Here is a 24,232-nt window from a genome sequence, read left to right on the forward strand (position 1 = left end):
TCCCATATGACTTTTTTGTCTTATATATTACACCTATGTGCCTTATAAACCCAGCAATATGATATTATTTTTACTTTATGCAATCATGTGTCATTTAAAGAAGTTAGGAAAAAATAATGAAAATGCATAGCTGTTGCCTCTACTTAGGGAGTTCACAATTTATCTGGGGTTCTTAATTTGGAGAGTGAGGGAGTAGTTCATAGGTTCTTTCAAGGAATTGATGAAAGCTAAAGACTTTCACTTTCCTGCCCATTTCTACTCCTGTCCCCCACCATCATGTATATACACTCACCAAAATCGTGTATTCAGTTTTATTTGGATCATTCTGTGAACAACTATAATAATTTATAACTCCAGTAATAAACAAATACACCACTGCAAATTCTGGCAGGGATAAAATAGGGCTTTTGTGCTCATTTGCTTGAATTTCATCCTAATAGTTCACTTCCTATTTGAATGTATGCTCTGGAAGAGGAATAACTGTGGTTGGTTTTAATCAGTTTGGCTTCTAAACCTAGAATAGTGCCTGGTACATAGTAAGAACTCATTAAGTATTTGCTGGGAAAATGGCAAATGAATAAATGTTCTAAAAAAAATACAGTATTTCGTATTTCTTTTAAAGGAAACTGGAGAGTTGCCAACAGACACATTTTTGGTGCTAAGTTTCCACTTTCTTATGTTATACAAAGATAGAGTTCACCCATCCATGCATTTGGTACACCAGCATGACCTTAAGTTGTCCACTAAATAAAGTACTATCTATAAATGTTTTAGGTATTCATAAAGGATTAAAATATGAAGAGTTTAAACAGTTTAGTTTCCTATAAATATTTGATAATCACCACCCTATTCTATGACAAGACTGGATAAGAATCACTATGTTAAATTTTCCCTGAGTTAAACCTCATTACTACTGAGAGCTTTCAGAGAATATCACTTATTATTATGCTACCTTACATTTATACATTACTTTTAACTTTAATTTTCATTATCTCATAAACCTTTCATGTATTGGGACTTCTGAATGAGAGTTTTCTCGAAACACTCTGTTTGTGAAAAAAGAGGCGTTAAATATAGACCATATGCTCAGATTTGCATGTCAAGAAGCCAGGGGAAACACTAACAGAGGGGCTCTGTAGGCCCTTAGAGCAGGAAACCAAAGGTCAAGCTGGCAGGTCCAACGATAACGGACAAAGTAGTAGCACTGGTCTCCGGAAGGCCAGGAGTGAGATCCAGGATGACCAGATATAGTGAAATGGAACATGTGTCCGAGAAGGCCAGCTGGAGCCAAAATCAAAGCATTCAAGCAGCAGGAATCAGGAGCCCTGGCCTAGGAAAAGAAACTCAGAGGTCAGGAGACCAGAGAGCATTCTGGGCTACAGGCAGTTGAAAGCCTACACCAGAGAGCCAGGCCACAGCCCTGGGTTAGTGCTAGGAGGTGCCCATAAGCCAACAGAAGCTATTACCTCATAAATCTGAGTGTACAACAACAGGAGATTGTTTTCTTTGAGCCATTAACAAACATGGATGTCTTACATTTATTCTGATTTTTCAGATTATTAGTCTGTTTAGAAAGGAAATCATGAAATGATAAGTAATTTAATTTGCTGGGTAGAAAATAGGTGAAACCCTCTTGCTTATAGAGAGTAAACCTCAAGTGTCCCCTGGTCCTGCTTAGCATTAGTATGAAACCACAGCAGACAAAGGTGAGAAACCATGACTGGGCAATGACATCCAGGTGTTTGATGATCTCTTTTGCAGACAACTGTGGCTGAACAAAAACCTGCATGGCCAACTAGAAACCATGGTCCTGGAAATGTGGATTCCAACATTCAGAAGCCTATCATCTGGGACATCTGGGTGGCTCAGCAGTTGAACTTTTGGCTCAGGGTATGATCCTAGAGTTCCGGGATTGAGTCCTGCATCGGGCTCTCTGTGTGGAGCCTGCTTTCTCCCTCTGCCTATGTCTCTGCCTCTCTGTGTGTCTCTCATGAATAAATAAATAAAATCTTAAAAAAAATAAGCCTATCATTTAACAGGACAACAGAATAAACATGAGGAGCTGTTCTCCTGGGGAGAAAGCACTGCCTTCTTAAGACAGGGATGAGCTAAGGGAACAAGCATCCTTTTGCATCATGCAGACCCCAAGATACAGACTTCATATGTATTCCAGTCCTGAGGAAACCAGACTGACTGAGGTTTCTCATCTAACATTTATTCTTTCAACACATACTTACTCAACATTTATTATGTGCTAGGCTGTGTTCTAAATGCTGGGATACAGTAGGGAACAAAACAAAGAAAATCCCTGTTCTTAACAGACCTTACATTTACATATTCCTTTTCATCACTAAAAATGCTAAAAAAAAAAAAAAAAAAAAAAAAAAAGAAGAAGAAGAAGAAGAAGAAGGAAGAAACTTTGGAATTATCTTTTTTTTTTTTTTACCCAAAGAATATGTATACAAATTAGAGATGCCTAAAGTTATTTCTGCCATTTGTGATTAATTATGGAATGATTATTCTTTTCCTAACAGACAGAATCATGTGGCTTTAGCACTTATTGAAAGAGTCTTGCAATCTTGTTCTTTGTGAAGTGCAAAAATGATTCAGGTGAACTTCCTATAGCTCTCATCTCTTGTACTATCATCTTGAAGTATCTAATGAAAGCACTGGATATCTTGATTCTTGGGAGGTTACACTGGAATAGGAACAGAATTAATTAGACTGATCACAGAGTCTTTATTTCTAAAGAAACTGTATTAGGAGGTTGCTTTAAACTTTTGCTTTCGGAAAATCATGCATCAGGATTATCAGGTTAAGTGTGCAAAGCAGAAAACCACAAATAACAATAGCTTAAATACAACAGAAGTTTATTCTCCCTCATGTTATAAAAGCTCTAACTATCTAACTATCTTAGCTGCACTCCAGGTGGCAGAGGGAAGAAAATCAGGGGAGGACAGGACAAAAGGCTACTTAAAGAAACCTTCCCAGAAGTCCCACCAATATGTGGGTTTACAGCTCACTGGCCAGGACACAGGATTTAGTGTGATGGCTATACCAAATGCAAAGGAAACTGGGAAGTGTGCTCTTTCAGTTGGAGGCACTGCTGCCCCAAATAAGATGAAGTTTCTGCTACTAAGGAGAAATTATATCAGGAGACAACTAGAGTCTCTGGCACATGCAAAAAGCCTTCATCAGGTGTTAAATATAAATACCTTTTAGTATTCCTTTTAACAAGGAGACCACCTCCCTTTATTTATTTACTTAAAAATTCAGTTCTTTTTTTATTTAAATAAATTTTATTTATTTATTCATGAGAGACACACAGAGAGAGGTAGAGAGCAAGGCAGAGGGAGAAGCAGGCTCCCTGTGGGGACCTGACCCCAGAACTCCAGGATTATGCCCTGAGCCAAAGGCACACGCTCAACCACAGAGCCACCCAGGCGCCCTGACCACCCCCCCCCCCCGTAAAATTATATTCACTTTCATAAACTGATTCAAGAAACTAAAATTAAGGAGAAAATAGGTTTATTCTGAAGCTTGTTTCTTTTTTTCCTAAGATTTTATTTATTTATTTTTTTTTTTAAGATTTTATTTATAAATGAATAAATGAGTAAATGAATGAATGAATGAATGAATGAATAAATAAATAAATAAATAAATAAATAAATAAATAAAAATACACAGAGAGGAGAGAGAGAGAGAGAGAGGCAGAGATACAGGCAGAGGGAGAAGCAGGCTCCATGCAGGGAGCCCGATGTGGGACTTGATCCCTGGTCTCCAGGATCACGCCCTCAGCTGAAGGCGGCGCTAAACCTCTGAGCCACCCAGGCTGCCCAGCTTGTTTCTTATATTGGTCTCAAAATAGCAAAATAAAAATGAATGTGAAAATGGAGAATGATGTATGAATTTGTAAATACAGACTCAATGGTGAAAAACTCAACGCTTTCTAAGGCAAGAACAAGACAAGGATATCTATTCACCACTTTTATTTAACATTGTGTTAGAGGTCTTAGCTAGTGCAGTAAGATTAAAAAAAAAAAAGACACAAGGATAGAAAAAAGTAAAACACATAAACAAAACATATTTCCTGATGACATGATCATGCATGTAGAAAACCCTAAAGAATCCACAAAAAAGCTACCAAAAGTAATAAATATAGCCAAATTACAGGACAAAATAGCAATATACATAAATCAACTGCATTTCTATATATCAGCAACAATTGGGATAAAAATTGTAAAAACAGCTCCATTTAAAATAGAATCAAAACCCACAAATGTTGAGGAATACATTTAATAAAAGAAATGCAAGGCCTATACACTGAAAATTTAAAAACTGTAAAGGGGGAATTAAAGACTTGCTAAATAAATGTGGAAATATACCATGTTTATGGATTGGAAGACCCAATATTATTAAAATGCTTCTATTTAGTTATCTATTACTGAATAACAAATTACTCAAAACTCAGTGGCTTAAAGCACTAAGCATTGGTTACACACACAGTTTACAAGGGTCAGACACCTGAGGGCGGCTTCATTGGATGGTTGTGGTTCAAGGTTTCTCACCAGGCTGTAGTCAAAGACGTCAGCCTATCTGCATTCATCTAAAGTTTGCGCTAGACGAACTGGAGGATCAGCTTCCAATGTGGCTCCAACACATAACTGGCACATTAGTGCTGATTGCTGGCAGGAGGCCACAATTCTTTGCCATGTGGACCTCTCCATATTGCTGCTTCAGTGTCTCTGGGACATGGCAGCTGGCTTTCCCCAGAGCAAATGATCTAAGAGGGAGCAGGATGGAAGTATCCATATACAACCTGCTTTTAGGAGTACACACCATCAGTTCCACCACCGTGAATTGCTAAGTATAGCCCACACTCTAGAAGGGGAAATTAAACTCCATTTTTGAATTATAAAAGGAGTTGTGGGCATATTTTAAAATCATCACAATGGTAGTTCTCTCCAATTGATCTATAGTTTCAATGCAATCCCAAATAAAATCTTAACTGCCTTTTTAAATTTTAATTAATTAATTAAAATTTTAAAAAATTTTATTTATTCATGAGAGACGGGGGGGGGGGGGGGATGGCAGAGACACAGGCAGAGGGAGAAGCAGGCCCCATGCAGGGAGGCTGGCATGGGACTCAATCCCGGGTCTCCAGGGTCACGCCCTGAGCTAAATAAAGGCGGCGCTAAACCACTGAGCCACCCAGGCTGCCCTGCCTTTTTTTTTAAAAAAGAAATTATAAGCTAATTTAAAAGTACATTTTTCCAAATGTACTCAATGTTCCAAAAATAGCTAAGCCTGTTTTGAAAAATAAGAACAATGTTACCTGATTTCAACTTAACATAAAGCAAAAGTACTCAAAACAACAGAGTACTGGCATAAGGACAGACATATAAAGCTTTGCGATAAAAAAGAAAGTCATGAAATAGACCCACACTGTCAACTGATTTTCAACAAAAGTGTCAAGGTAATGAAAGGAGCAAAGAGTTTCTTCAACAAATAATGATGGAATGATGCTATATATCGGTATGAAAGAAAATAAATCTCAACCCTTACCTCACAAGAATTACACTCAGATGGGATCTTAGACTTAAATGTAATAGCAAAAACTATTACATTCTAGAAGAAAATACAGAATAAAATCTTTGTGGCATTGGATTAGGAAAGATTTCTTAAATAAGACTTCAAAAGCAGAGGCTATTTTAAAAATTGAAGACTGAATTAGGATGAAAAACTTTTGTCCATAATAGTTAGGGAAACAAAGAAGCAAGCCACACACTGGGATAAAATTTTTACAAAATATATTCAACAAAGGGCTTATATCCAGAATATAAAAAGAATTCTTTTAACTCAATTATGAGACAAATGTAACCTAATGAAAAAGTGTGTAAAATATCTGAACAAATACCTCATAAAGGAAGCTACAAAAATGGTCAGTAGGCACAAGAAAGAAAGAAAGATGTTCAAACCACTAGTTATTAGAGAAATGCAAATTAAAGCCACAAGTAACACTACATGCCAACTAGAATGGCTCACGTTAAAACCACTGACAAGGCCAAGTGTTAGGTAGCAGGGACGTGGACCAACTGGAACTCTCATGTATTGATGATGGAAATCGAAAATGGTACAGCCACTTGGAAAAATCATATTGTTATTTTATAATGTTAAACATACGTTTATCACATGACCCAGCAATTCTCCTGGGTATTCACCCAAGAGATGTAGAAGTCTACTATGTCCACACAAAAATGTATGGACAGATGTTCACAGCAGCATTACTCAGAACAACTCAAACCTGGAAGCAACCAAAATGCCCATCCACTGGTGTATAGACAAGTTGTGGTACAACCATACTATAGATTAGTACTTGTAGTAACAAGGACTGAGAGTAATAAAACAAAGATCAATCTCAAAAACATTATGTTAAGTGAAAGAAGTAAAACACAAAGGGCTCATACTATACAATTTCAACTATATGAAACTTTAGAAAAGGCAAAAGTATAATGACATCAAGAATATGAGTGGTTACCTGGGGATGGCAGTTGGGTGAGACAACAGAATACAAAAATAAAAGGAATGAAATAATGTTCAAAGTGAGCAGACTGTTTTCTACCTTGATTGTCACGTTAGTTACATGACTATAAAATTATCTGCATTGTAGGGGTGATTACATGATACAATTACCAAAATTCACCAAACTGTACACTTAAAACTGGTGAATTTTATTGTATATAAATAACACTTTACTAAGCAAAAGGCAAAAAAGTTTTCACAGGAAAATGAATGTGAAGATCTAGATATCTAGATATCTCTAGATCCATAAATCTTTTCAATTTCATAAAAGAGGTAGAACTTTAGCAGACTAAAACCAATCTTCAGCAACAAAAACTTCTGGTATCTTAAAAATGTTCTCAGCTAATATGAACTAACATGAGAATTTTCTGATAATAAGCTATACCATTTTTTATAATTAACAAATTCAAAATCACATGCATTCGTTTACCATAGTCCTTTCCTACAGGTTATAATCAAGTTAGAAGTATCAACACAATCAGTCCCAAAGAGGAAGGAACATTGGATGCTTCTATTAAAAAAAAAAAAAAAATCAAGGGACACCTGGGTGGCTCAGCGGTTGAGCATCTGCCTTCGGCTCAGGGCGTGATCCGGGAGTCCAGGATCGAGTCCTGCATCAGGCTCCCTGTGAGGAACCTGCTTCTCCCTCTGCCTATGTCTCTGCCTCTCTCTGTGTCTCTCATGAATATATGAAAAAAAAATTTTTTTTAAATAAAATAAAAATGTAAAAACCGTTTAAAGAGCCAAAATTGAAAGCCTTGTCTCTTGATAGGAAAACAATGTGAAGACCCTGTGGGAAAATGATCTGTGCTGAAACGGTCATGATAATCTACCAGAGATCATCTAAAATTTAAAAGTATGGGTGTTTTCTTGGTAATCTTATCTTGATCTTCCTTTCTTTGACCAGCAGCACTACTGAATCAGGTTAATATATTTTAAATCATCCTTTAAACTTTTTCAAAGCCATTTTAAAATTTCATTTTCTTGTACATGATAATGCCAGAAACAGAAGGCAATGAACTGTTTGCTAAAAGGTGGGGTCTGAGCTGCATTTTTTATCCATCACATGGAGGACAAGTTAAATACCTTGATCCTACAAGAGCAAGTACAGCTAAATGCTGCAGTCTGCACATCAGGAGGGTAGTAGAGGCTGTCACTGGGATAACATTTTCTTGGATATTGTTAAGCCCACAAAATACATAACTAAGGCTATGGAAATTTGAGATGTGTCTTTGGCACCTGTGGGTACTTTAAAAATTTCTTCATATTCAGGATCTCCCTCCAGAATCCTGTCTACGTTTATGATGAACAGGGCCTCATCTTAGCAGTATAGCCAAGGGAAGATCTAAGGATAGCTTTGTGAGTGTCTTGTGGTTGAAAGAGACATGGAGGAGTGCCTTGAAAGGTACAGTGGGAGACACTGGACCCATGGACTGAGACCAGAACACCTGGCCTTTGGTCCTAGTGACATCATCCATCAGTTGTACAATCTGAACTTTAGCCACCCCATCTTTGAAATCTTTAAAATGGGAAGCCCAGTTTCTCTACCACAGTAGAGATAACCTAGCAAGGCAGTATGCACTGAAAGTATCCTGATGGTCACAAAATATTAGTGTTTAACAGCACAGAAATTATTTTGTGAATTTTGTTAATACCGAATTTTGAAATTCTATGATTTTTTATAGAATGTAGATAAAATGTCATTGTGTTAGGCACTGGGGATTATAAAGAATAGTGTATAATTCCTAAATTGAAAGATAGGGCTGACTCAGAAAAAGCTTCAGAGTCAGGACTTAAATGAATAAGATTTTGCTAGGAAAAGAAGGAATCTAACAGTGAAAGAAGTTGGAAGAAACTGCATATGGTTATACAAATCTACCTCTTAAGAGCATAAACACTATCGCTAGAAGACCTGCTTTTGAATTCTGTCACTACTACTTATTAGCTTGTGTTCTTAACAAATCACTTCATCCTCTGTGCCTTAGTTTCATCTAATAGTCCCTACTTCATCAGGTTTTTACAAGTGCTAATTAAGATCATATTTATAAAGTGCTTAGAAAAGAGCTGTATTAGTCTGATTTCTCTCGGCTACACTGTGGTAACAAATTATCCCAAATTTCAGCAGCCTAGAGCAAACACTTCCTTCACACTCATCGTGTATGTCAGCCACAACCATGCTCCATGTGTCTCCTTCATTCCAAGGTCTGGGCTGAAGGAGTAGCTTCTATCTGGCACATGCTTTTCTCACGGCAAAGGGAACAGAGGAAAGGTGGAACTGTGTAGCAACTCTTAAAACTTCTGCTTGAGAAGCACTCATCACTTCTCACATTTCAGTGGCGAATGTAAGTCACAGTGTAAAGCCTGATGTTAACAGAGCATGCAGAGGTCCTGCATGGAGGCCCCCAGTACAGAGGGGCTGCAAATATTTTGAACAAACAAAAATTTTGAATGAATAACATAATCCACCACAAGTGCATGTACACAGTAAGTGCTATGTGTTTGTTAAGGAAAAATTAGTGACTGCACAGTGGCACAGAATCCTGAGACAGGACAAGATGTTGAGAAAAAGTTAAAATTAGTTTCTTTGAAGTATATGGTACATAGGGGTTAGATTGGTACACAAGGAGGACAAATTTTGAAAGGAGGCTAGGTTTTTACCTATAGGTAAAAAGTTAATTGCAACAATAAAAACTCTACACCTATATTTTATAAGGCACTTCTGTGACAGTTTTATCAAGACATTGGCAATAATATTTTCTTTTGCAATGAACATGTAAAAATTAAAGTCTACTGGTCACTTCCTCCCTGTAGATACCTGATAGGACATTTGTACTGTCAGCCCTGGATTGAGCTACAACTGTCATGCCAGGGCAGAGGACAGAAGGTTTTTTTTCAGTAGGTCCTGGCTACCTGTGGTCAGGATGGGGGATGGGGGCAGAGTGAGGGGGTACGGAGAGGGCGCTAAGAGAGAAGGAATGAGTGACTCCATACAAGAGAGAAACTGTGCACGTGCACATGTGTGTGTGTGTGAGTGATGCACAATGGGCTGATGAGCACTCCATTTGATGTTGGAATTATAAATGCCACATTAACCGTAAGAAGGTGAAAGCAGCCTCTACAGCTGGATACTTCCTGGGAAGTAACTAATGTTTTCCTTCTATAAGTGGCCTTCCATAAGCCCAGCCAACCCTCACAGCTCCAACAAGCCTTGACATCCCTCTGCTATGTCTGTCCTCATTTCAATGAACTGCTGGAACTAATCTCAATCCTTAAAATTCACTAACTGTATCAAAAAAAAAAAACTTTGGGTATCATGGGAGTTACCTGACACACTCTACTGTACTGTTCTTTGGTCAATCCAGAGAAGAAATATAAGGGAAGAAAAAAAAAGGAAAAGGAAGCATGAAGAGAAGAACAAGACATGAAAAGCACAGAAAGGAACAGAGGACCCCACACACATTCCCATTCACCAGAGAGCAGTCAGGTCTCCAAAACTTACTCCACACAAGTTTGGATTTCCACTGATGATGCTAGTTCCATAAGCTTTCCCCTTAATGGTCCACCATGACTTAGAAAGGCAACCAACGTAAGGTTCTGTTTGATGCTTTTTCTTTTACAGTTACCGTAAGACAATGTTTTATATTTTTTCTTTTAAACTATTGTGGATAGAAGAGAAAAAAGTAATCACAGCCCACAAATGAGGCATCCTGACTCCTACAAGATTGCTCACTTTTCCCTTCCTCTTTTCTATGATTTACAAAGACTAATAAGACTTCTATAATCTCCCATCGTCATGAAGTTTTTTGTTTGAAAAGCTTTAAAGATCCCTACTGTCTACAGAAAAAATACAGACACCATATTCAGACTCCTAAATAATCTGGTGTTGATCTATGTTTCTAATCTCGTTATTGGGTAGGACAGATTTTTTTTTTCACATTAAGGTTGCTTGATCACAAGATAAAGCCTGGTATATTGTACAGAACAGGGAATGAACACAGGAAATGGGTAGGTTGTGAAGGGGAGCTGAAGGGGAAAAGCCTAGAGTCCAAGAAATACAGGCCTGTCTGCTATCTAGCCCCCAAACAGCTTGAAAGAGGACCAAATGCTGATAAATATGTGAACTGTAAAAAGAAAATTGGCAAAAGTAGGCTCTTTCTGTTTTAATCATTCCAGAATCAGCTCAGGCCCCAGACTTCAACTTTCGAGAATCCGGGTACATCCCAGAGGTAATGACTCACTACTATGATTCATACGATGGCAGAAAATGAAGAAGTGCAGGGATATGGACAGCCCAGAGGTTCTCTGCAGAACCACAAAATGAACTTAAATAAAATTCAATAAGTAAACAATACATTCTTTAAGGAAAAGAAGTGTTAATATGTAACATGATTAGAGAACCTGTGATGATGTGAAGAGTGTCCCCGATCTTTGAAGGTCTCTTACCAAAGATACTGAGAAGATGAGTCAAACAATGGGGAGAAGATGACAGAAGGAGGTAGATAAGAACATCGTCAAAGTTCATGCTTAAACGGAGACATTTACCCTTGGCTGCTGTCGCCAAGCTTTCCAATTACAGTTTTGCAGTCTTTGACGGAAACAATCGTATTTTAAATATTAAGTGGTGGTATTAAAAACCAGAATTGCCAAAGGAGGGACGATTCAACATAAAACACGTATCAGTGTTATATGTGATTAATCTCAGAATGATTTTTATCTGTAATCCTGAATACCCCTGATGCTTTCTGGACAGCAGGCAGAATTTCTGACGGATCACAGAATGGAACTATAGAAGGACAGTTGTTAGTTGCCTGTCAGGCAACTGGTGAGCTGAACACTTTCCCCCTCTAACCCAGGAAAGAAATTTGGTCCTCGTTTTTCTCTGCGACATGACTGAACACAGAAAGTGGGCTTCCACCTAGAAAGTTCTGTCTTGACTATAATCTATCAACCTCTCTCCTTTCAATCAGTGAGGTATTTTATTATTTTTTAAAAAGATTCTATTTACTTATTTGAGACAGAGAGTGCATGTGAGCATGAGTTGAGGGGGGCAGAGGGAGAGGCAGAAGCAGGCTCCCCACTGAGCAGGGAACCTGACATGGGGCTCGATACCAGAACCCTGGGATCATGACCTGAACAGAAGGTAGACACTTAGCTAACTGAGACACTCAGGTGCCCAATCAATGAGGTATTCTAAAGTTATATATTCAGAAATATTTACAATCATGTAAGAATAAGTGACATAAGGAGAGATAAGAACTAGCCAAACCAAAATAAACCCACCAATAACTAAATAAAATAAAGCTGAGGCTGGCAGCTTTCCAGAAAACCATGAGTAAAGTTTGTGGTTTCTATGACAGCAGATACATATGACTTATGTTTTACACAAATGTCTTTAAAAAAAAAAAAAAGGCTCTTTCTCTTAATAAACACTTAATTGCCAGATTGAAATAAAATCACTTCCTTAACACACACAGTATGTCAGGAGAATTATTGATTTCAATGCTGAAAGGTGAAATTTCATTAGCAGGTTTCCTAACATTCTTCCAGAATGTTGAATGCCATCTGTGCATTTCTTCATGATAGTAAGAATTATTTTCTTTTTAGTATTTTATTTAGCATAAGAAAAAGGGAAGTCACTTGATTTATATGGGAAGAGGAGAGGAGAAGTCACGTTGAGCAACAGACATCTGGCTGTGGCTTTGTGGATCTCAGAATTTAATTCTACAATCAGTAGTGTGTAAAACAAACATTTACAAATAATTTTAATTCCGTCTTTTATAATTATCCTTATCTAAAGTGTATCATATTAAATATTTCATAATAAGAACATGGCTTTCTGGAAAAAGTCAGAAATAAAATATTCATTAAATTCATAACTAGCACCAACATTAGAGCATAAATGAAAACTGGCTATGATTATCCTGATATTAATCATTGTAAATATATGTAATATCATCTAATTGTGGTGGAATAATAATGAAAAGTAAAAGTGATATGAAAATTTATCAGATTTGTGTTCATGGAAGGTCAACATTGGCTGAATTAATCACTATAAAAAGTGAAATCTCAGTTGACTCAGAAAAATTCATTAATGGGGGATTATTTAAGTGCTAAACTTTGGGAATTATATTCCAAATACTGAGCAATTTTACTTACTCTCCTTAAACAAGAGTTTTTTATGTTAAAAATTTGTTATTGTGGAGACCACATAATGGAGGTCAGTGCTGTGGTCTTAAAGGCCTGGGTATCGGAGATGGATTTTGATGGAGGGAAAAACAAAGTGACTTCAACTTTCAAAATGTGGGCTGGCAGTTTGGGGAACAAAGGACTAAACTGTATATGAAAAGAATGAACATAGAAAAGAAATGATACAGAGCACATAAATGAGGGAGAGAAATGAGCAGCCCTAACATAATGACACAGAGGCCCCAATCCCACTCACCAGAGCAGACAAGAATAAATCATGATAACTTACTGACAATGCCTGTAGGAGAGGGCATGGTTATTTCCAAATCCTTTCCCAAGAAAGAAATAAAACTGTATTCCATATACATAACTATAAACTTATTTTTATACAAATTTGGGAGTGCAAATTTTAAGTCATAAATGAAAGATAAAGCCCAACTTCATGTTCTAGATGTCTTTTTAAATATCTCATAAACTGATCAGAGTTTAACACAAATGCTTAAGAAAATGAAATGAATTAAATTAAATTTAAAAGAGTGGAAGGGGGATGAGTGAGATGAAGGCATTTTTGCACATGGGTGAGGACACGACCTGATCCTTGAGTTCATCCCTGCTGCCTGCCCTGGCTGCGCACCCCGATGATTCTCCTGCCAGTTCCAGCCCACCTGACTTTCCATTTCGCCTTATTTTTCCCTTTGCATGACAATGTCTCCTTATAAAACAACCAGAACATCTCTTGCTATTTTTAGTAAATCCAACTTCATTTTTTTTTTTTTTTGGTCATTTTTTTCCTACTAGGAGTTCGACTCATTAAGGTAATTTTTAAAAACACTAACAAAAAACTCAGCTAAAACTTTCATCAAAATTACCTTGAAAACTGAGACAAACTGCCTCTCATCTCAACTGCTTGTGTAACTGTCCCCTTTGCATTAATAAGGGAGCAGCACAGAGATGGAACTGACATGGTTAAAAGAAAGTTGGAGACAACTGAATGTGAGCCATAATCCAAACATGACATTTTTCCTAAAGTTGCTTCAGAAAAGAGAAAGAGTAGGGGGAAGGGAAATCACACTTACAAGTCCACTTATGGCTACAATCCAGATGTAGGAACCAGAGGTGAAAAGCTACAAAAGAAAAAAAAGGCAACTAGAAATGAAATTGAACCGCGAGTTACAGCATACTTTTGTTTTTACATAATTACAGTGATAATCATTGAAGTATTATTCAAATATCTCTTAATATAAACAAGTAGAAAATTAATAAATATCAATTTCTGTCATCCAAAAGAAAACGATATATTATTATTATTTTCTTTTTTTTTAACCAAACTCTCAGCTTTTCCATAGCCTAAAATAGACTAACTAAACCTGGCCTACTCCCACACAAAGAAAAATAAGTGAAATTCAAGCAGATTCTTCTTTACAAATGGACATTAATTGATTTAAATCAAATGAAATACCACATACAAAGAAATTATTACAATCAAGAACATACAAAATATGTAGTCACCATCCCATGCTTGGTGTTGAATAATGACAAGTAATATTAGTTTACATTATTCTCTCATTTTAATTTCTTATCACTGCAACTCCAAATTTAGATGAGCAGACTTCTGCAAGCATGCAGGCCACTGTTGTAACTCTCAGACAAGTGCAAACTAAGTAGTGATATCAAAGTTAATTAATGTAGAAGTAATTAGAATTAGGTTTCATAAAATCTTTCTCTTTGTTTTCTGGTTATTCACATAGGAGAGTTGTGCTTAGGGTTAAAAAAAAAAAAAAGTTATAGAGATTTAAAGTGTTCCTGAAAGAAAAAAAAAAAAAGATCTAGAGCCAACTGTTTGTTCATATTCAGATTGGGAGTATAAGAACTTCTGCCTCTAGAGAAAGCAGCAGAACCAGGGGTTAACTGCAGACACTATGCTAGATGAAAACCTCAAAGTTCTGCACATCTATCAAGGATACATTAAAAAAAAAAAATCCATAAAAGGCAGGTTCAAAGGAAAGAGATAACAAAGCACAGTAAAAAGGAGGCTGGCAGATTTTGTTTCTAGTGCTACCTCAGAGAGAAAAGAGCACCAGTTGCAAATTTAAATTTAATCCCTTGATCTAAAACTTAATCCTTAAAAAATAAATAAAACTTAATCCTTTTATCTAATATGGGTGTAGCAGAGTGTTAACGATTCTGAAAATAACAAGTATAAGACTATGTGGAAAAATATCTTTCTGTAGTCTTATTCTAAAAATAATAAAATACTAATGCTTTCTTCTTTGCTGTTCTGTTTTTTGTTTTCAGCTAACACTTTCACAGCACTTACTATGTGCCAAGCAGGGATCTTAACGCTTTTCATATATGGAACTTATGGAAGCCTCCTAATCATCCTACAAAGTAAGTTCTATTAAGAACTCTATTTTAATCATGAAAACTGAAAGGTTAAGGAATTTGCTCAAGGTCAGACAGCTGGTGGGTAATGGAACTGGGAGCGTACCCAAGTGGTCTGGCTCCACGGCATAGTGCTCATGACTTCTATGTTTTATACACAAGTAGGAAGAGCAGATCATTAATTTCATCAACAAAAAATTATTTTCTTTGTACTCTTAAGTGCCTCATCCTATTGTATGTCTGGTCTCAATTGCGTCTGCTCATGTTTTAACAGTGTGTATGTTTTTTCTCACTACTGGGCTCTTTGAGAATAGGTGCTACGTCTCATCATTTTACCTTCCACAGTCTATAGTACAGGGCATTACATGACTGGTTCTCAAGCCATTTGATACCTTCTCATATATTTTTGTTTTTCTGATGATGATTAAAATCATTCAGTCATTTAGTCATTCCCTCATTCATTCATCCACCCAATGTCCCTGGATTCAAAAAGCTGTTTTGTGGGAGATAGCACAGAAACACGTGTGAAGGTCCAAGGAGGGGGGAGATAGGGAAAGAATAGAAACTTTGAGAATATAGGGTTCACATTCACTTCAAGGTGGGGAGGGGCAGGCAAAAAGAACCCTGGATGCCATTCATGCTAAGGACTAGATGTTATTGAGAAGCCAATGAGGCATCTCCACATCCACTTTCTGATACCAACTTCTACAAAAGAAAAAAGAAAAGAAAAAAAGAAAGAGAGAGAAAGAAAGAAAAAAGAAAGAAGGGACATTCACAATCTCAGAAAAACCAATAGTGGCAGCTCTAGAGACATAAATTATTAATTAATAATAGTAACCAATCGACTTAGTTCTGTATGGATTATTTTATTTTTTGTTTGGATTATTTTAAACAACCAATACTATTATCTCTAATCCTTCAAGTGACCTCATAAAACAGACATTATTATTACTACTCTACAGGTGGGCAAATGGGACCTCACAAAAGTGACAAAGCAAATAATCAAACCAAAGTCAACTTGGCTCTAAAGAGCTTCCACAATGCTCCACTGAATTCCTATGTCATAATTAATAAAACAACACTTGTCATCCCTCTCGAGCTCTATAACTCTAGAGTTGGAAGAACTGTAGCGTCAACATGAGGTTCAGAGCCCTTCCATAACTTGGCCCCAAGTCTCAGGCTAGTGGGTGCCATGCTAGAACTAGAACATGGCTGTCCTGCTCCTGGTCCAGAGAACTCTTCCACCACTGCATTCTGCCTTCTGCTGTAACATCTTTTAAAAAAGTCTATATGTCACAGCAAATCCTAGTAATAAGAATAAACTGCAAAAAGGGGCTATTAGGTGATATGAACACTAGGAAGGATAAAGGAGAGTTAACAGCATGCTGGTTGAAAGATGAAGAGTAAACATTTCATGAGAAACAGTTGTAAAAGTGGCGAGGAAACACCCACCCCAGATGAGCCACTGATAACACCTGATAGCACACCAGACAAGTTGGAGGAAACACCAAAGGTTAAAAGGGGAGGGAGGAGGACATTTGACAGAGACACTAGTATCCGGTTTGATATGTGTGGGATAAGGAATGTTATGAGTATTGACAGTGGATCAAAAGGCCAAGCTACACATGGTACCACAGGAAACAGAAGAATAAAAGTTCACATCAAAAGCTCTGAGAGTGAAAGAAAAGTGAAGAGTAGTACAGGTAGAAAATGAAAATCGTGTATCTTCTGTCACTTGGCCTGGAACCCAGCAGAGATAGGTCAATGGCACTAGATATTGGTGAACATAACCTTTTTTCAATTTAAATCAAACAGTAAGAACTCTTAATGGTCTTCATATCAAACCATTTAGCAAATGGTGACAGTGCCACCATGCCTATGCAGCACATGCTATAAGATATAAAGTGGGTACGGCATATCTGGTTTTTTCTTTAGAACTTTATTTGGGACACTGTACTCAATAATTTAATTTTGACAGTGATTTTCCACTTTCTACCTTTTGGTTATTCTCCTTTGTTTCTACTTCATACTGTGATTTTTAAAAAGAACTTACACAGAATTGTACAATGCAATTAAAATATTTTCCACTGATACAAATTACAATGGAAGCTCTTATCAGATTTCTAAAGACTATGAAAGTATTCTAGTACTTTATATACCTTGATGTTCTTGTTCTGTAACACTTCCTTTGAACATCTGATATAGATCATAAAGCCAAACTTATGGGGAAAAAAAGCCATTGTTTTCAAGGAGATCAAATGAGAAAAAGACACCCCCCCCCCGAAAAGATCTGATTAAAGAAATGTGAACATAAAAATGCATACTGTACCTGTAGTCCCAATATATAAATCAATGTCTTGTTTGTGATGGACAACGGGCCCAGAATTTGTGCCACTTGGATTCTTGGTATGGAGCAGTAAAATGGTACAAACAGAGCAAACACAGGTGCCAGGCTATGCAAACAAACAAACAAAATCACTATAGTATAATACTCAATTTAAAATACCACGAACAAATACATATCTGAAATAACACTGCTTATAATTTTGTTTCTGTCTAAAAACATGGTCTCTGATATACAAGTTGGGTTTCTATACATGCAACACATTGGAAATAACTTGTACTTATAACATTTTATGAAAACCCGAATTATCTAATAATTCCCCCTTTTTTTAAAGACTTTATTTATTTATTCATGAGAGACACAGAGAGAGAGAGAGGTGCAGACACAGTCAGAGGGAGAAGCAGGCTCCACACAGGGTGCCTGACGTGGGATTCGATCCGGGGTCTCCAGGATCAGAAGGCGGTGCTAAACCGCTGAGCCACCCAGGCTGCCCCTCTAACAATTCTCCTAAAACTATTGCAAAGTGGTTCAGCATCTACTAATTAATTGTCGGGCATTGTGGGAAAATTTAAAGTTGCTGCTATGTTTTCTTCCCATGAATGACTTAAATCTAATGTAAGAGCCTGTACAAAAGTGACAAACATAATCCATCACAGTCATATCTCAAAGGCTCATCTCACATTGTAGCACTTGACACCCTTACCACTCCTGCCTTCCCTCCCTCAAACCCCTTTTTCCCTCTGCCTTAAAACCTGTTCTTGCTAGTTTCCCAGATTTCTCCTGCCACTCTATTCTATTCTCTCTATGGTTCCACGATACCCTCTTCTTCTTGCTCCAGTCTCTCTGTTTCATCGCAAGCCCTTCCCTGGCATTGATTACGAAAATGAAGTGGACCCACCAACTGTGCCTGTCCCTCCTCTTGCTTATGAAACTCAATTTGATACTTGCAACTTGACATATTCAAAAGTCACAAATGTCTTTCTAAACAAAGTCATTTCTTTTTAATCCATCTCTTAACACTGTTGACACACAAACCACAACTCTGATCACATCACATGCCTGTTTAAACTCATCCTTCTACAGGCTCCTGGTATCCAAAGAAGAAATATAAATATTAGTATGGAATAGCAAAGTCCTCCAATTCTTTCTTATTAGTGTAATTTCGCACACCTGGCCTCCTCTCCCTTCCCCTGATCTAGCTCCACCCCCCCCCCCATCTTAACTCCCCCAGAGATGCTCCCTGGACACATTAGGCTTTTCTAAGTATTCACTGACACAAGTAATACTTCCAGACTAAATGTCCTCACTTTTCTGCTGAGTTAACACCCATGGTGTAGGACAGCTCAATTCTTTCCCACAGGGATTACTCCAACTCCTCTCGTGGCCAGAAGCTCCCTTCTTCACCCTATTGCTACCTCACTTTTACTGTTTCAGTGAAACAGTAAATCAATCACCTGGGCACTGTGCGAGAGGCGGTAGCCCAGATACAGGAACTCCAGCTATATCTGTGAGTAAGGAGCAGTCTCTAATGCCAAGAAACTAGCTCCAGGACTGCACACTCACATTCCTGCCAGGAGTAGGCAAGCAACACGAATGAGGAGAGTGGTCTGGACACACATTTGCACCAATTCTTTTATCAGGCACTTGGCTTCATGACTCAATCTTTTATTTTCCCTTTACTTTTTTGGTGAGTGGCACCAGTACATCTTTACCATGAGAAAAATACAAGAAATGTCCTTTCTCCATTTTTGTGGAAACACAGGACCCTCTTGTACAAAGTTTTCTCTTCTTTGATAGAGATCATGTTATTAAAAAATCACTCCTTATCCTCTCAATTCTGCTTCTAAAAACAAAACTAAAGTAAACATACACTACAAATGTGAAAAATGGCAGCAGCATCAATAGGCATCTATAAGAATGCATCAAGTGCCAGAACAGGGAAAACCCCAAGTAGCAAACACCTAAGTGCTAGACACTGGGTAACAAGGGGAGATACAGATGTGTAAGATGCAACCTTTCTCAGTCTTACAAGAAGGATGACAAGGGTAGGGCAGCTGAGGTATGTACACAGCACAGCACATTAGTCTCAAGTGCCTCACTCATCTGGCCTTTCTCCTAGGGAAGGAGGGAATGCACCCTCTCAGACCCTCCAGCATGCACCACTGTACTTGGCACAGCACAGGAGGCTCATTCAATTTAGGGCAATAAACTATTCCTTATTCTTGAAGAGTTGTATGATCAGATTTTTTTTTCAAAATGTGATAGTACTTATGAGTATAGCCTAGTGGCTATAATTCTAATCTTTTTGTTACTCATTTATTTTTAATTGAAGTATTAATTAACACATAAGTGTTATATTAGTTCCAACTGTGCAATATAGTGATTTAACACTTCTGTACATTACTCAGTGCTCATCGCAATAAATGTACTCTTTTTTTTTTTCTAGGGTAGGGTTAGGTTTGAGGTTAGAGTTAAGGTATATGTTTGGTATCCTATAGTTCAGAGACATCTCCAGAGGATTAGGGTTAGTGTTAGTATTAGGGATAGGGTTAGGGGCAGGGCTTAGGGTTTAGGGGATGTGCCTGATATCTAGCAGTTTGGAGACCTCTCCAGAGGCTTATGATTAGGATTAGTGGTATGGTTAGGGTCAGGGGTTTGAGGTTAGTGGTTAGGGTTGTGCCTAGTACCCTACAGCAATTCAGAGACCTCTCCAGACAATAAACTAGACTCTGCTGGGGAGACAACAGACATAGAAGCCATCTACCAATCTGAGGCAAGGAGGTGATTTGGTGCTCTAAATGTTCTTTATTTAAATAGATATTTGGCTAGTCCTTCCATTTTTATCTCTACCTTCACACACAATAAATATACTCTTCTTACCTATTTCCATCCATCCCTACACCCATCTCCCCTATGGCAACCACCAGTTTGTTTCCTTGTACTTGACTCTCTTTTTCATGTCTTTTCTTTTCTTTGTTCATTTGTTTTGTTTCTTTAATTCCACATATGAATAAATCCATATGGTATTTGTTTTTCTCTGATTTATTTCACTTAGCATTATATCTTATAGGTCCATCCATGTTGTTGCAAATGGTAAGAACTCATTCTTTTTTTTTTTTTATGGCTAATATTCCAGAGAGTGTGTGTGTACAGATGTATGCAACATCCTTATCCATTCATCTATCAATGGGCACTTGAGTTGCTTCCATATTTTGGCTATTACAAATACTGCTGCAATAAACACTGGTGCATTTATCTTCTTGAATAAGTGTCTTCATTTTCTTTGGGTAAGTACTCAGCAGTGGAATTAATGGATCATAGTAATTCTATTTTTAATTTTTTAGGGAACCTCCATACTGTTTTCCACAGTGGCTGTACCAATTTGCATTCCTACCAACAGTGCACAAGGATTCTTCTTTTTCCTCCACATCCTTTTTTTTTTTTTAAAGATTTTATTTATTTATTCATGGAAGACACACACAGAGAGAGAGAGACAGAGACACAGGCAGAGGGAGAAGTAGGCTCCCTGCAAGGAGCCTGATGTGGGACTCGATCCTGGGTCTCCAAGAATCACATCCTGGGCTGAAGGCGGCTCTAAACAGCTGAGCCACCCAGGCTGCCCTTTTCCTCCACATCCTTGCCAACACTTGTTATGTCTTAGCTTCCTGATTGTAGTCATTCTGATAGATGTAAAATGATAGCCCATTGTGGTTTTGGTTTGTGTATCCCTGACAAATGAGCATCTTTTCTCAGTTTCTGTTGGTTATCTGTATGTCTTCTTTGAAAAAAATGTATGTTCAGACCCTCTATCCACTTTTTAATCAAATTATTTGTGGGGTTTTTTTGGTGTTGTGTTGTAGAAGTTCTTTGTATTTTTTGGATATTAATCCCTTAGCAGATAAATCATTTGCAATATCTTCTCCCGTCCAGTAGGCTGCCCTGTCATTTTGTTGATGGTTTCCTTCATTTTATTTTGGTGTAGTCTCAATAGTTTATTTTTGCTTTTGTTTCCCTACCTTGAAGAGATATATCTAGAAAAATGTTTCTACAGCCAATGTCAAAGAGATTACTGCCTATGTCCTCTTCTAGGAGTTTTATAGTTTCAGGTCACACATATAGGTCTAATCCATTTTGAGTTTATTTTTATGATCCCCTTTTAATTAACTATATACAGTTTTTAAAAGTCTCCGATTAGAAGGGCACCTGGGTGGCTCAGTTAGTTGACCCTCCAACATGTGATTTCGGCTCAGGTTATAATCTTATGGGTCATGAGACTGAGCCCCATGTAGGGCTCTGTGCTGAGCAAGGAGTCTGCTTGAGGTTCTCTCCCTCTGCTCCTCCCTCAACTCACACGTGTGGATGATCTCTCTCTCTCTCAAATAAATAAATAAATATTTTTTTAAAAGTCTCCCATTAGATTATTAATTGTCAGAAAGCTCAATATTTTATTTGGCATTGCATCCCCTGATACTATGTAAATCCTTACATATAATTTACTCTCAATATTTGATCGTAAAAAAACTGACAAAGCAATTTTAATGAAGAGAGAGTTATATAAGCTGCCAGTCTATGGATAAAGAGGCTTTATATATATATATATATATATATATATATATATATATATATATATATAACTCAGCCATGAGAAAAAATGAAATCTTGCCATTTGCAACGATGTGGATAAAACTAGAGAGTATTATGCTAAGTGAAATAAGTCAATCACAGAAAGACGATTTATCACATGATTTTACTCATATTTAAGAAACAAAACAGGACAATAGGAGAAGGGAGGGAAAAACAAAACAAGATGAAATCAGAGAGCGAGACAAACCATAAGAGACTCTTAATCCTAGGAGACAAACTAAGGGTCATTGGAGGGGAGGAGGGATAGGGTGGGAGGAATGATATTCAGGAGGGCACATGAACTAATGAGCACTGGATGTTATATGCAACAGATGAATCACTGAACTCCACCTCTGAAACTAATAATATACTATATGTTAACTGAATTGAAATAAGAAAAACCTTGCCATTCTAAATACCACACAAGAGAACACTTTTGTTATATTTTAACTTCGCTAAACTCAAAGTAGCTTTCCATTAAACCTACAAGGCCCTGCATGCCAGACCCTGAACTCTCCCTGCCACTTGCTGTGGCTGCTCCCTCCACGCTGGGCCAGTGCGTGTCTCACTCTAGCCCCAGCAGATATGTGGTGCCCCTGGGCATGTCCACCTCCTGGCTACCTTCCCAGAGACGTGTACCATTTACTCCCTCATACCCTTCTGCTCTTTCCTTACATAGCTCCTTCTTGGCCTCCTCATTCCAAAGTGCAACCCCTAGGCCACCTCACAGACCCAACCCCACTCAGAATTCTCTATTTCCTTTTCCCATAGTACCTATAACCTCCTAATCCACTACATGACTTATCATCTGTTTCTCTGACTGAAGGGAAACTCCATGGAGCCTGAGATTTCTGTTGGTTTTGTTTGCTGCTTTACCACTGCTCTCTAAAATGATGCCTGACACAGAGCGGTGCTTAAAAAATACTTGCTGAACAAATAAATTTCTCTTTAAAGTGGCAAACTACACAGTTTCATATACATACTCAAAATATGGCCTTCTCCTCTCCTGATAATAATAAAACTCTATTTTGGTTGCACTTGAGAGATCTCACACCAGGACAGGTTTTTTGAGGTACTTAATTTATAGAAGTTCTTTTGTTTATATTTAGCAACACAGTGTAAAGGATGATGTTACAATAGAGAATTGGAGGCCATGTTCCTGTTTGAGGTTACATTTCAATGTGAACTAAGAAAAATCCTGATAGGAATTTTAATGACCACAGTTCATGTCTTATACACCAATAAAAGAAGTTTAAAAATTCCTTAGAAGTTATTAATCACTGTGTAGTTTTAAATGATGACTAAGTACTAGACCACATATACATACCCATAATACAAAAGCACACATTTCAGACCATGAACATACAGGTTGTTTTGTAGAAATTTCCGTTGCTATTTCTATACACACAGACTTCACAAAATATCATAATGTTATTAGTCACTGACCAGTTTTTCTCTTTTCCTTATTTTATGACACAACATCTGTTCTATTGTCAACAATAATTCAGTTTGACCCTTTTCAAGCTATGACTAGCTAACTTCTGAGATCCCTATCGGGCTCAAGCATATGAAGCTGAAGTACAGAAAAAGGAAAGGAGGTTATAGTTCATTTCATCCTTCCTTCCTTCCACTAATATCCTAATATTTACTGAGTATCTACTATACACTCACAACAGTACTTGATAGAATACTAGAAAACATTCAGTTCAGATCACAAATGTCCATCGTATCTCTTCTAAGAAGAAGACACTGACTGCACTTTTATAGTACAGCAGAAGAAACCCTGGTAACTTTCAAAGACAATAGAAATAAGGCTTGTGGGCTCATGCAATTATCGCACACTATGCCCCAAAGCATCTCACAGGACAATCACTCCATTCCCTTTTCTTTACATACTCGCCTTCTCTAATACCAAATAGGAGGTAGATCCAGTTTGCTAGAACATTTCCTTCAACTAGGTGAGTTTTTCGTTATATAACAATGTTTTACCTAATAAAAGCTATTTCAAAAAAATAAAAATCAAAACACCCCACAAGGATGTTCTTTCAACAAATAGAGAAGCTTCTCAACCGTGTCTTCCTTGGGACGCCTGGGTGGCTCAGCGGTTGAGCACCT

General features: G+C 37.5%; 1 protein-coding gene across 1 annotated transcript in view; it reads right to left on the bottom strand.

Moving 5' to 3' along the window:
- The window catches only part of UBAC2 (UBA domain containing 2), a 175,791-nt gene that overhangs the window by 47,374 nt on the left and 104,185 nt on the right, over positions 1-24,232 (bottom strand). The window contains exons 5-6 of the mRNA XM_041731112.1: positions 17,480-17,603; positions 13,845-13,892 (exon numbers count right to left, since the gene is read on the bottom strand). Of these exons, the coding sequence (XP_041587046.1) occupies positions 13,845-13,892; positions 17,480-17,603 (172 nt within the window). The remainder of the gene's footprint in view (positions 1-13,844; positions 13,893-17,479; positions 17,604-24,232) is intronic.

This window comes from Vulpes lagopus, chromosome 16, assembly GCF_018345385.1.
Source record: "Vulpes lagopus strain Blue_001 chromosome 16, ASM1834538v1, whole genome shotgun sequence".
Lineage (NCBI taxonomy): Eukaryota > Metazoa > Chordata > Mammalia > Carnivora > Canidae > Vulpes > Vulpes lagopus.